General features: G+C 35.5%; 1 protein-coding gene across 2 annotated transcripts; it reads left to right on the top strand.

Moving 5' to 3' along the window:
• Positions 1–52: 52 nt before the first annotated feature.
• LOC123220727 lies at positions 53–10591 on the top strand. 2 transcript variants are annotated; one of them, XM_044643288.1, is made up of 20 exons: positions 53–470; positions 561–600; positions 691–939; positions 1259–1358; positions 1437–1511; positions 2144–2242; positions 2733–2849; positions 2964–3079; positions 3279–3378; positions 3889–4247; positions 4618–4948; positions 5378–5592; positions 6520–6738; positions 6929–7115; positions 7686–7933; positions 8384–8476; positions 8552–8653; positions 8951–9302; positions 9385–9522; positions 9604–10591. In XM_044643288.1, exons 1-20 carry the CDS (start codon positions 254–256, stop codon positions 10273–10275), a joined length of 4029 nt encoding a protein of 1342 aa, XP_044499223.1. In that variant the 5' UTR covers positions 53–253; the 3' UTR covers positions 10276–10591. The 2 variants fall into 2 exon arrangements, with proteins under 2 accessions (XP_044499223.1, XP_044499222.1); XM_044643287.1 differs by having other exon boundaries at positions 54–470; positions 555–600.
• The last annotated feature ends 4024 nt before the right edge of the window (positions 10592–14615 follow it).

Below are 14615 nucleotides of genomic sequence, written 5' to 3'. Positions count from 1 at the left end.
CTTCGTTTTAAAGGGCTGACCCGATTCCTCAACACTTTTTTGCAAATAGCCACATATTTAGGCCTCGCTTCAAAATATGGTTATTTTTTAACTTGGTGTTGAAATTTACTTGGTCGCAAAAGAAGAGATCTGGGATTTGAAAACTTTAAGGGGACAATTTGAATCCGGCGAGCATTGAAGTGAATGAATGAAAAGAAACTGTAATCAATATCTTAGTTGAATTCGCAAGCTTTGTTGAGAAGGTAGAAGCAAAATGCTGCGGCTGAGAGCATTTCGGCCGACCACCGATAAAATTGTGAAGATACAACTCCATCCTACTCATCCTTGGCTCGTCACCGCCGATTCATCGGATCGCGTCTCCGTTTGGAATTGGGAGCACAAACAGGTTATCTATGAGCTAAAAGCCGGTGGAGTCGATGAGCGCCGTTTGGTTGGCGTCAAATTAGATAAGCTTGCGGAGGGCGAATCAGGTATCAATAGTCTCGTTCTGTTGATTACTTAATTTGTGTTTGATTGGCGGATCCAATGTTTAATTAGATTCTCTATAATTTTAGTCACAGATTCGAAAGGGAAACCTACCGAAGCCATACGTGGAGGAAGGTAATGATCTCTGCAATGTAATTTGTGCTCTTTTACATGTTTCTATTTATTGAAACGGGGTCCTGTTGTGGCGGCATTTGGCTGTTTAAGTGTTAAGCAGGTGAATTTCTATGATGACGATGTGCGGTTTTGGCAACTTTGGCGGAATCGCGCGGCAGCTGCTGAGGCTCCAGCAGCTGTGAATAATGTTACTTCAGGTTTCACTTCTCCTGCTCCCTCAACTAAAGGGCGGCATTTTCTTGTGATCTGTTGTGAAAACAAAGCCATCTTTTTGGACTTGGTTACAATGCGTGGCCGGGATGTACCCAAACAGGAACTTGACAACAAGTCACTTCTTTGGCAAGTGCTCATCACCGCTTTTAGTATATAGCCTTTTTGTGTGCATGCCACTTTAAGAAGTACTTGTCCACTATTGTAGATTCTTCTGTTGTGTATTTCTCATATGATGTCAATTATTGAAAGTTTAACTGATGAATTGCAAATTCTCTAAGCATAATTCTAAGTTATATACGTTAAGATGTTATAGATTCTTTTGTCGTGGATTTCTAGCCTAACTTCAAGAATTTAAAGTTTAAGTCATGATTTTTCAAAGTTTACAAACACATTATGGAAGTGTTTAACATATATTTATGTTCATTTTATTTTTTATTTTTTGCAGTATGGAATTCCTCTCTAGGTCTGCTGCTGGTGATGTTCCCCTTGTTGCCTTTGGTGGATCAGATGGTGTCATCAGAGTTCTTTCAATGATAACATGGAAGGTTTGGGGTTCATCAACTTGTTTCTCTTTCATGATAATAATGATCTTTACTTCTGTGGTAATTTTTGCTTCTTTGCAGCTTGTACGTAGGTACACTGGAGGGCATAAAGGATCAATAGCTTGTTTGATGACTTTTATGGCATCTTCTGGAGAGGTAGCTTATTAGTTTTCTAAGTTTAAGTTTATTTTCTCCGCATGTATCTATGCATTATATCTATTGTCAAACTCTTAGTATAGATTGGTATGTTCGATTAACATGCTTGAGTTGATCAGAACATATACATAAGGATTGTCTATCTTTTATGCTTTATGCTGCTTTTTCTTCAGTTTCTAATGTTATTATATTTGCAATTTCAGGAGATACCTTTTTCATTTGATAATATATTACTAATTAGTGCTGGGTTGTTATGATGATTGCTTAATTTAATACTCTGTTGGTATAATCTTGTTAAAGCTTGATAAGCTTAAGCTTTTAGGTTAAATAGTAACTTAGAATAGTATATAAGTTAGATTACCAACTTGATCTTGCTGTTGAATACCCCCTATTATGTTAATTAAATTATAGTAAGTTGTGCTTGTGGCTTTGGTAGTTATTTTAAATTCTAGTTGCTTTTTGTCCACATGATAGAGAGGCTTGTTAGAATCTGAAGTTCTTGCAAATAGTTTTATGAAAAGATTTTCAAACCAGTTCAATGACATGTAAAATCATTGCACAGTTCCCTTTATTGGAGTTTCCCAGTCTTTTGTAACCTACATTCTTTCTGCTGTAATTTTATATGATTGTAGGCGCTTCTTGTTTCGGGTGCTAGTGATGGTTTGCTTGTTCTCTGGAGTGCGGATCATGGCCAAGATTCACGAGAACTTGTGCCCAAGCTAAGTTTAAAGGTATCTATTTCCTTAATTTCTCCTTAGACACTTTGAGTATTTTCATCTAGCTAAATGTTTAATATTCTGACCAAGCATTTCTTATTGTAGCTATGGATTTTTGTTTTATTCACTTAAAAGTCTGCAGGAACTTTGCCATTATATTGGTATTTGTCACATAGCTTGTCTAACTGGTGACTTCTTAAAAAATTTGAAATGTTGATATTGGATTATTATATATGATTGATTTTGAACAAATTTTAGGCATAGAATTTCTAACTGTTTTTGTCCTGCTTTCTACCTCTTCTTTCTCAATCTTATCTTGTAGTAATCTTTGATTGTTATGCTTTAGATTTTACTTTAAGCTCGTCTTCTGTATTTTCTTGTGGACAGCGGATGATTTTATTTTCTTATTCTTTATTTCTCTTTTTATTTATTTGCATGCACAGTCTTTCTAGAGCTAGTGGCATTGATAAAGGTTTTTGGTATTTTTTATTCACTATACCGATAGGCGCATGATGGTGGGGTTGTGGCTGTTGAGCTTTCTAGAGTGATGGGAGGTGCTCCACAGCTTATTACAATTGGTGCAGATAAGACATTAGCCATATGGGACACTGTTTCTTTTAAGGTGTTGTACCAACCTTAAGAAGTTATCACTTTCCTGAAAATTTACTCGTATGATTGGAATTTATGTTGACACTGTGGATGTTTTCCTCTTTTTTCATGTGCATTTCCTTCACAGGAACTGCGGCGAATTAAACCTGTCCCAAAACTTGCTTGTCAGAGTGTGGCATCTTGGTGCCACCCTCGAGCTCCGAACCTCGATATTTTAACTTGTGTTAAAGATTCCCACATATGGTAAGCCTATTCTTCTGCCTCAGCTGCATCAATTACAGAGTTTTCTCTTAATTGTTTATTCATGAATCTTGCTGCACTGATTAACATGACAATTGTCACAGCTATCAACAAAAAAAATTAAATAATGATGGATTAAGGCGTAATGCCATTTCATTTATTTATTTATGGATAACCTTAGAACTATTTCTGCTTTTTGCAGGGCTATTGAACATCCCACTTATTCAGCCCTCACAAGACCCTTGTGTGAACTTTCTTCATTAATACCTTCTCAAGTACTTGCGCCAAACAAGAAACTTAGGGTATGTGGGTTTTGCGCTGTCTATTTACCATATTGAATTGGTAGTTCCTTTCAATTAGATGAGCTTTTTATGTGTTTTAGTATAAGAAGGCCTCTGATAGGATTATTGATAAGTTACTGGAGGAAAAGTAATAATGGTTGAACCTATTCCTTGTTGTTACACATATACTAACATTAAAGGGTAGCTTGATTACAATACGAAGGAAAATATCATCCTTGACATCATTAAATTCTTCAGCAAATTTGCTTTCCATCAACTCTATAAGTTTAGTAGATTCAATCCTTTTGTGGTACTCTGTTAATTTTAAAATAGCAGAAGTATGAAACATCTGTTATGTGCTACAGTAAAATAAAATTTAGTTTATCTCATGAATCAGAAAGTTGGCAATTCATGCTTCTTGTGTGAGATTTCACTTACCACTTCATCCAAGGACTTTTCACAACATGTAATGTGTTTCTTTTCCTCAATCTTGAATATATCTTGCTTTACATGCCTGAGTTTCTTCTGCAGGTTTATTGTATGGTGGCACATCCTTTACAGCCTCACCTTGTTGCTACTGGAACCAATATTGGGGTTATAATCAGCGAGTTTGATCCTAGATCTCTCCCAGCTGTAGCTCCATTACCAACCCCACCTGGAAGTCGGGAGCATTCAGCTGTTTACATAGTTGAGAGGGAGTTGAAACTACTCAACTTTCAGTTATCAAGCATTGCAAATCCATCTCTTGGAAATAATGGCTCCATATCCGAAACAGGACGATTCAGAGGGGACTCATCCGAACCATTACATGTTAAGCAGATAAAAAGGCACATTAGCACTCCTGTTCCACATGACTCATATTCAGTTCTTTCTGTAAGCAGTTCTGGGAAGTAAGTGCTATTGAATTTTGCTTTAACGCTGGATTTTTGTTTTTGGGGTGTCAACTTTAAAGCTTATGATGGGGGTGATTATTGACTTGGACATGCAGTTGAAGTGATGACTTATTTTTATCACTTTCATTATCTTAATATAGTATGAAGTATGTAAATCACCTTTTTGTTCTTATATGTCTTAATCTGAAAGAGAGCTGTTATTTTTGTGGACTCCTCCTTTAGATTTATCTTATACAACATAAGTTGTGCACTGATTCGAGATATTTCAGCTGAAATTTTTTTCTATATTTTATATTTGCATTGTTTGGTTTTACAATTTCCTCTTTTGGGATGAGTATCTGCTTCTTACAGCAAAATTTGGCTGCAGGTACCTAGCAATTGTGTGGCCGGATATTCCCTACTTCTCCATCTACAAAGTGAGCGACTGGTCTATTGTCGATTCTGGCAGTGCAAGGCTTCTGGCATGGGATACATGCCATGACCGATTTGCTATATTGGAATCTGCTTTAGCTCCCAGAATTCCTGTGATTCCCAAGGGGGGGTCATCAAGAAAAGCAAAAGAAGCTGCTGCAGCTGCAGCCCAAGCAGCAGCAGCTGCTGCTACTGCTGCTTCCTCAGCTACTGTTCAAGCTCGTATCTTGTTGGATGATGGAACATCAAACATATTAATGAGGTCTATCGGTGGCTCCAGTGAACCGGTATTTGGTCACTTTTTCACTGTATACCTTCTCTATGTTGACAGAAATTAAATATGGATGTCTTCTAGTTCTTTCTGCAGTGCAAAAAAGCAGCATTTCATGCATGAAGTTAATGGAAATTAATTATGGGTATCTTCTAGTTCTGCTATATAGGCAGACTTTCCAAGCTTGTAGACCTTGGTGAACATGTAGGAAGGATTATGAGATTTTGAGCATTGAAAAAAAGGGCTGAAATTATGATAATGATAACTGACATTTGGGGATACATAGTTTTGATGATGCATAAGAATGGTGTAAGGCTTAGTTTGGAGTTGGCAAGGAAGGACCTGCAGCATCCTCCTTTATGGGGCAATGCTTGGACTAATTGAGCTTAGTCCCTGGAAAATTAAGTGCCTATATTTCCTTTCTCATTTATAAAATTTCTTGTAGGTTATTGGATTGCATGGGGGAGCTCTACTTGGTGTGGCTTATCGAACATCTCGGAGGATTAGTCCTACTGCTGCCACAGCCATTTCAACAATACAGTCTATGCCTCTGTCAGGCTTTGGAAGTAGTGGCATTTCTTCTTTTACAGCTTTTGATGACGGATTTTCTTCTCAGAGATCTCCAGCTGAGGCAGCACCTCAGAACTTTCAGCTTTACAGGTGGGCTTGGAAATTTTCTTGTATAACTTGTCTGTCATGAAGGGGCTATTGCTTATAATGGTTAAGTGTCGGGCTGGCCGCATTACTAAAGGAGCTTTCTTGGTTTGTTCTTGGTTATTATCTTTCAAAGGTCTCAAGGCTATGGAAATAGACGACTCAATAATGCTTTATGTTTATCTTTGTGTTGTTTGCTCCTATCTTTGTCCTTTTTCTTCCAATTAATTCTCAGAAAATAGGAGGAAAATAATAATAGTGATTTATAATGTTTGAGGAAGGAAGCATATTTTATCCCTTTTAATTTCCTCTTTTCTTACAATTTTGGTCTTTGAAATTTGAGGAATAGTCCTTGTTGGAGCAGTTAAAATAATTAAATTTGTGCCTAGTCCACAACGTTGACCCTCCCAAGCAAAGTTCAAGTTTTTCAGGTGCCATCAGCTTGATATATATTGTATGCCATGAGCCCATCTCTCCTACTAGATGAACTTGTAAAAAAGTCTGAAGACTTTTGGTTTTGTAGAAAAGGAAAAGAAAAAGCCAATCTTCTGTATTTGCAGCTCTTTTCTGGAAATAAAATATTAATTTTCTGCCATAAGTCCTCAGTTTACTTCATTTTGAAGTAAGTGTGAACACAGATTGCCCCCTCTGTATTGTCCTCAATCTACTTCTTTTTGAAGTCTGCTTATGAGTATTACTACTTTGACATGGACTCACACACACACATGTGCACACAAAAAGAATCACAGAGATGTGCAACCTCCTTTTTGGCACATTTATCTATCAGTACGTAGCCATTTTTTAACATAAATATTTTAGGGCTAAAAGTAGCCATCTGTTATTTATAATCAAAAAATACTTTTAACTGCATTTGTTTTAGCCTTTGGACTGGGCACAGACTTTCTTCATATTAATTAAGGTTACAATGTGCAGTTGGGAAACTTTTCAGCCAGTGGGTGGCCTACTTCCTCAGCCAGAATGGACTGCGTGGGACCAAACTGTTGAGTATTGTGCCTTTGCCTATCAACAATATATAGTTATATCTTCTTTGCGTCCCCAATATAGATACCTAGGAGATGTTGCAATACCCTGTGCCACTGGAGCTGTTTGGCACCGGAGACAGCTGTTTGTGGTTACACCAACCACCATTGAGTAAGATATTGACACAAAACTGATGCTTATATTCAGTGGTTCAAAATGCTTTTATGTACTTATATCTATGGTTCTAGTTCCTGCCTTCTAAGTTATAGGAGAAATTGTGTTTTCAATAAGCTGCATTTTCAGGGTGGTTGGGAATTGGAGTACTAATTATACCTTACATTTTTGCTTTGCTATATTTTAGATGCGTTTTTGTGGATGCTGGAGTTGCACCAATTGATGTGGAAACACGAAAGATGAAAGAAGAGATGAAAATGAAAGAGGCACAGGCAAGAGCAGTTGCTGAGCATGGAGAATTGGCTCTAATCAATGTGGAAGGTCCTCAAAACACTGCAAACGAAAGAATAACATTGAGACCCCCAATGCTACAGGTTGATAATTCTAAGTTCTACTGTGTGGGTTTCAGTTTAATTGTTAAATGGAATAGATGGAACTAGATATTTAATTTTGCAATTTTGATGCTGAAAGTGTTTGCCACCTTATTTTAGCTATGAATTTTCTTTTCTGCTTGCTAGAAGGCTTTATGCTTTACTTTAGTTGTCATGGAAATTTCAGGAGTGAAACGAATACAATAATAAACTTAATCTGAGAGTAAGAGAACTCTAATATTTATTGGCTTAAAAATCAATTAAAATTGATTTACAGCCCTGATTTTGGCTGTGTGAATTTTTCTGTTGATAAAAAATTAAATGATTCTGTTCAGAATTATGAGCCTTGTACTTGCTGAGCCTTGTTTAATGGACCTTTGGACTCAACTTCTTTTTATTTATGTCAAGCCTTGTCTAGGGATTGAATGAAAGTCAGAATAGCAAGTTTTGAAAGATTCGTCAGATCTATTCTAAAAGCTCCATTTAAAATTCTCGTTAGCCTGCAGTTCATTGACTCATTTGTTTGTTACCATATTGGGCATAAAATTTCTCAAGTAATTCAATTGCATTCAGGTGGTCCGATTAGCTTCTTTTCAGCATGCTCTTTCTGTGCCACCTTTCTTGACGTTGCCAAAACAAGATAAAGCTGATGGTGATGATTCAATGATGCCAAATTTAGAGGAAAGAAAGGTTAATGAAGTTGCTGTTGGTGGTGGAGGGGTGGCGGTAGCAGTCACCCGCTTTCCATCAGAACAGAAGCGACCAGTTGGACCCCTAATTGTGGTGGGTGTCAGAGATGGAGTTCTTTGGCTTGTTGACCGGTATGGATCCCTTTGCATATTTCAGTGGCTAATCAAGGACTTCGTACTGCTACACGTTAAAACTGGACTATGTACTCACTCTTTTATTTCATAAATTGTGTTCAACTTCTCTTTTTAGGTTTTAAATATAATTACTTGCTCTACTATTAATTATTCTCCTAGTTACAGGGTAGTTTGATTTTAGCAAGAGTAGCATGCATTGAAATTTTTTTTTTTAATGTCCTATCCTATGTTTTTGCCTACGTTAAAACTTCTATCATGGAATTTATTAGTGAGATTAATATTGAGTTGACAAAAGGGGGAGTTAGAGTTCATCAGGAATACCACCTTATATATTTGCTATCACCTTCCACCCCATACTAATGTGTTGATTTATTGCACCTGGCTAATTAATGTTAGAAATAGATAACTAAGATTTTTTATGGTATTTAAATAAATTTTATTTGGTAGGTACATGTGTGCACATGCCATTTCCCTTAGCCATCCTGGAATTCGTTGCCGGTGTCTTGCTGCCTATGGAGATGCAGTTAGTGCAGTGAAATGGTACTTCATTGGTTCATTGTTCAGTGATAGATGGTGAGATAATTATGGATAATCTAAATTCTATATCTTATTCAGGGCAAGTAGACTTGGCAGAGAACATCATGATGATTTAGCACAATTTATGATGGGAATGGGCTATGCAACTGAGGCACTTCATTTGCCTGGAATATCTAAAAGGTATACCATGTTCATTTAGATATTTCCTATTGTGGGTTCCTATGGCTGGTATTATCATTGTCTTTCAACTGTTTAGTTTATGGACTGATGTTTATCTCTCTTAGCTGTAATTTTCTCCCATACATGTAGTACATTTTCAGTAATATGTGAGGCAATTTTTAGACTTGTACTAGAAATATATTTACCTACTTAATATAATAAAATTAAGTATTATTCTTTTCCGAAGAGGTCTGTTTAAAATTAATTGCTATGGAGCATTTGGTTAGTTCCTCTTATGACCCTGTACTCCTTTTATAGGTTGGAATTTGATCTTGCCATGCAGAGCAATGATTTGAAAAGAGCTCTTCAGTGCCTTCTTACAATGAGCAACAGCAGGGACATAGGACAAGACCAAGCCGATTTGAATGATATTCTCAGTTTGACATCTAAGAAAGAAAATATTGTGGAAGCTGTTCAAGGAATAGAGAAATTTGCTAAGGAGTTTTTGGACCTCATTGATGCTGCAGATGCTACTGCACAAGCTAATATTGCTCGTGAAGCTCTGAAGAGATTAGCTGCTGCAGGTTCAGTGAAAGGAGCATTACGGAGCCATGAGTTAAGAGGACTTGCGTTACGACTTGCCAATCATGGAGAGTTGACAAGATTGAGTGTATGTAGCATATTATTTATGTATCTTCATATCAGTTCTAATTTGATGCATGCTGAAATGTTTTATTGATCTTCTACTGCAGAATTTGGTGAACAATTTAATCTCGGTTGGCTTTGGACGTGAAGCAGCATTTTCAGCTGCAGTTTTGGGAGACAATGCCCTCATGGAGAAGGCCTGGCAGGATACTGGGATGCTTGCTGAGGCAGTGCTTCATGCTCATGTATGACTTGTTTATGTGCACTGTTTATTTTAATCGGTGAATTTGATACTTGGATGTAACCAGCCTCATGAATATCTTCAGGCCCATGGGCGACCAACTTTGAAGAGCCTGGTTGAGGCTTGGAACAAAATGTTACAGAAGGAAGTCGAGCACACTCCAGCAACAAAAACTGATTCTGCAGCTGCATTTCTGGCATCTCTTGAGGAACCCAAGCTTACAAGCTTGGCAGATGCAGGGAAGAAACCAGCAATTGAAATTCTTCCTCCAGGGATGCCATCCCTTGCTACTGCAATTGCAATTCAGAAAAAACCTGTTCCTGCTGCACAGAGTTCCCAGCAGCAACCAGGACAACCATTGGCATTGGAAGCACCTCCCAATACGACACCAGCAGTAAATGGTGCACCCCTCCAAGCAGAAGCTAATGGAACCACTGAAGATGGTGAAGCCCCTACTCCATCTATGGAGAGTAATACTAATCTGGCAGCTGCAGGAGAAAACGCCCCCGCAACATCTACAACTGATGCAGAGGCTCCTGAAGTATCATCCCAGGCACCAGATTCCCAGGAAAAGCCTCTGGTGCCAGATTCCCAGGAAAAACCTCCAGTGCCAGATTCCCAGGAAGAACCACCAGTGCCAGCTTCTGTGGAGAAACCACAGGTTCCAGTTTCCGAGGAAAAACCACAGGTACCAGAAGTGCAGGTAAGAAATGTTCCAGCTATAAGGCCAATGATTGACCCCAACTTATTTGACTAGAAAGTTCAAGTAAGCTGCTGAAACTAGCAAGTAGTGATAATTCTTCTATTGATTCTTCGAGTCCATATTGCAGAAGTTCTGTAACATTGAGTGGAAACAAAAGCGGAATTTCTACCAGTTTCAAACAATGCCTATATTTTTGGTGGTCAGATGTTTCCTTAATGTATATTACGCGAAAGGATGAAATTATGTTTCAGTGATGTTTTTGGTTGATTTGTCTTTTCAATGGGGGTGTACATTTTGTGGATTTCTCTCGTTCTGGTGTAATTTACAATCAATTTTTAGTGTTATAAAATGTAATAGGAAGATTACAATATGTGAAGCGGAATGTTGGGAGGGAAACTGCTTGTCACTAAAATACATCATAATTCAAAATGCAATGGTTCAATACATAAATGTTCTCACTGTAGCTGAATGCAAACAATTAGAATAAGGAAAGACCAAAAGGTTGTCCTACACCACCTTTCATAAAGCGAGAGGCTTTTGAGTGAGGGCTATAGAATGGACTAGATGAAAATGGCAATGTCTTCTCTCGGATTAAACTTATCTCTTACTGCTGCAACGACGAGCCATTACTGCTTGAATGCGCCCCTTTAGGCAGTGATCTTTGCGGTTGCAATGGCTATTTCTTCATATCAGAGCCCCCAGCTGAATAAAGCTACCGTATTTAATCATATCACAAAACAAATTAGACACAATCCTCAATGCCATATCAGAAAAGAAATACTATTCAGACTTTGATGATTAATTCGAAAAAACCGATAGTTTCCTCTCTTAAATTCTTTCTATTCTTTTCTAGATGTCCTCCTCCTTTTTCTTTCTCTAATATCTCTCATTCTTCTACATCATATAGTATAGCTTATTGAATGCTATTCTATAGTTGGTTAGCTACCAAGTGAAAATGGCAAAGATCTTTACCGCATTGATCGGGGAAATATGGAACAAGACATAAGATGAGGAGAAGAAAAAACATACATATATACCTAGGCATTTTATCTCATGGAGTGATAGCTAATCGTAATCCGAGCTATTCGGTGGAAATTAGACTTATATTTGGTCTAGCTAGTATAAGTTAGCTGGATTCCAATTTCAAATGCGGTTGGACATTTCAACAAGACGACCAAGCCAATACAGCAACACGCATAACTCTAAATGTCCATAAAGAAGTGGAAAAACCATAAAGAAATCCCTGAGGAGAAGAAAGTGATTTACCCAAAAGTTCTTACCACTTGGGTGGAAACAAGAGTATTGTCATCAAATAACATTTTGACAAGTCCGAATTAAGAAACCTGATTATGAAACTTAAATTTACCAATTAAAAGCCAACATCGAGTTGCTTTTCTACAAATTCAATAAACTGATAAATTAACTTTTTACAAAAGGGAAATTAAATTAAATGACTATTTTATCCTTTTATTAAACAAAAATACCTATTTTTCTTATTCTGAAGTAAAAATACCCTATTTTTTTTAAATACCAAATTTATTCTTCACCATATCTATATAAACCCTCTCACTCTTACTCTTATTACTTATACTTCTCATATAATTTAAACACTCATTCTCACTTTCATTTTTACTCAGTATCATTTACTATAGGTTCATTTGAAAGGAAGAAGTTCGTATTTCTGAATTTGTGTAAAAAAAGTCAATTCGTGAAAAAAATGTATTTATATGAATATTAATTGAAAACTTAATTTTTTTGTTAAATTTAATTTGTATGTCATGTAAAGGGGGTATTTGGATATTAGATAATAATTTAGGGGTTAAATGAAATGTTAGAAAAATATGAAGGTATTTTGACAATACAGAATATATAAAAGATTTAAATAACATGTTAAGAATAGATAAGTATATTTTGATACAAGAGAATATACAAGAGTGTTAAATAAAGTGTTAGATAATTACGGGGGCTAAAAAAATTTTATAAGAATATGAGGGGTATTTTGATATTAAACATTATAAGAACGTTTTAAATGAAATGTTAGGAATAAATAGATGCATTTTGATATAAAATAATATAAAAAGATGTTAAATAAAATGGTAGATAATGAAATGTTAGAAAAATATAAAGATATTTTGATATTACATAATATATGAAGGATTTAAATAATATGTTAAAAATATATAGATATATTTTGATACAAGACAACATACAAGGGTGTTAAATGAAATGTTAGATAAGTAGGGGGCTAAATGAAATGTAACAAAATATGGGGATATGTTGATATTACACAATATATGAAAGATTTAAATAACATGTTAAAAATAGATATATGTGTTTTGATATAAGATAACATACAAGGGTGTTAAATGAAATGTTAGATAATTATAAAGAAAAAATAAAATGTTTAAAAGATATGAGAGTATTTTGATATTAAATATTGTAAGACAATTTTAAATGATATGTTAAGAATTTCATACAAGACAACATATAAGGGTGTAAAATGAATGATTATATAATTGTGGGGTTAAATGAAATGTTGAAAAGATATGAGGAGTATTTTATATTAAACATTGTAAGAACGTTTTAAATGATATGTTAAGAATACATAGATGCATTTTGATACAAGACAACATACAAAGACGTTAAATGAAATGTTAGATAATTATAGGAAGTTAAATAAAATGTTTAAAAAATATGAGGGTATTTTAGTTTTAATCATTGTAAGACTATTTTAAATGGTTATTGTGGACTTTTTCTTATAAATGATTAATTTTTTCCAAAAATTTGTCATTGCAGGATTGATAATTAAAATAACTGGTTATGCATCGGTTCGTTTTCAAAGAGAATGTACTCAAGGTAATGACAACACAATCAAATATGTTGAAAGATCTAAACAATTAATTAAAATTCCCTCTAAAACAATATTTGAGGGATTTATTCAGTTTTTGAATGAGTCTTGCGATCTTGATCTAATGAAAAACTATCTTTAAATATCTATAAAGCTAAGAAAAATTGTGCTCGACTGCCTCGTACAAATCCAAAATGATGAAGATATCTAAGGTGTTATTGACGTGTTTCAATACTTACAGGAATGTATTCCTGTTTTTGTTACATGTACCTCGATTGAATGACAAAAAGCAGAAGAAGAAGAAGAAGAAGAAGAAGAAGAAAATAGTGAAGTGAAAAAAGAATATGATTTGGAAAACTTGATTGATTTTAGTAATGACGCATTATATATTGCAAACTCATGGGCTTATGAAGAGAAAGATAAGATTCTCGATTAGGGTGACTTTGATGGGAATGACATGACTGATATTCCTTTTAAAGAGATAGAACCCGAATATAAGCCAACTATTACCAAGGTATAAATAGTTTGTGGCTTGAAGATCTTATTTTCGGTGGTGAAAATTATTTTAGGACATTTTTTGATATTGTCCCTATTGATCCGTTTAGGTGGCTTCTTGATTTTTCTCTACAACCATCAATATCATCAGGTGGTATAAGATCAATTTGAGAGAAGAATGCTGTAAAAGTTGGTGATATTTTTCATAATAAAGAACAATTGAAAGATGTTATGAAGCAATTTGTCATACAGAAAGTATTTCAATACAAGGTAAGGAAGTTTGACATGGGGCGATGAAATATTAAGTGCAATGCTGAAAACTCACTAGTATATATCTGCAACCAATTCCAAAGTCGGGGAAGTTTCAAATCAGTAAAATGAATCCAACTTATACATGTTTAGTTGATCAAATAATGTCACATGACCGACAAGCTCGGCCTTGAACTTTAGGTCAATTAATGAGGTCAAAGTTTGTGTTGATTGATTAAATTTATCGGCCTAAAGGAATAATTGTCGACATCGCCAATCAGTATAAAATTGAAATTTCATATTCACAGGCTTGACAGACAAGAAATTGAGCTTTAAATTTACTAAGGGGCTTACCAGAAGAATCATGTATACTCTTACCAAATTATTGCTATAATTTATAGCGTACTAGTCCGGAAACCATTACCGCTATTGAAATGGATGATAACCATTGATTTAAGTATTTTTTTTATGGCATTAAGATGTTCTGTTTGTGCATTTAGAAAATATCTTCGATTTGTTATTTGCATTGACACAATTTTTCTTAAAGGTCCATATCTAGGTCATTTATTCCTTGCAGTGGGCCTCAATAGAAATACCCAGATATACTCCATTGGTTTCGGTGTCGGTAAAAAGAAGATTACAACACATGATATTGGTTTCTCAAGAAGACTAAAGAATGCATCCATCACATCCCTTAATTAGTGATAATCTTGGATCGACATCATGCTAAATACTCTGCAATGACTGAAGTCTTTCCAGATGTCCACCAAGGATGTTTTGGTAGATACATGGGCATTGTGAA

This window comes from Mangifera indica, chromosome 7, assembly GCF_011075055.1.
Source record: "Mangifera indica cultivar Alphonso chromosome 7, CATAS_Mindica_2.1, whole genome shotgun sequence".
Taxonomy (NCBI): Eukaryota; Viridiplantae; Streptophyta; class Magnoliopsida; order Sapindales; family Anacardiaceae; genus Mangifera; species Mangifera indica.
The sequence above is the reverse complement of the archived record's forward strand: the minus strand, read 5'-3'. Positions and strand labels throughout refer to the sequence as shown.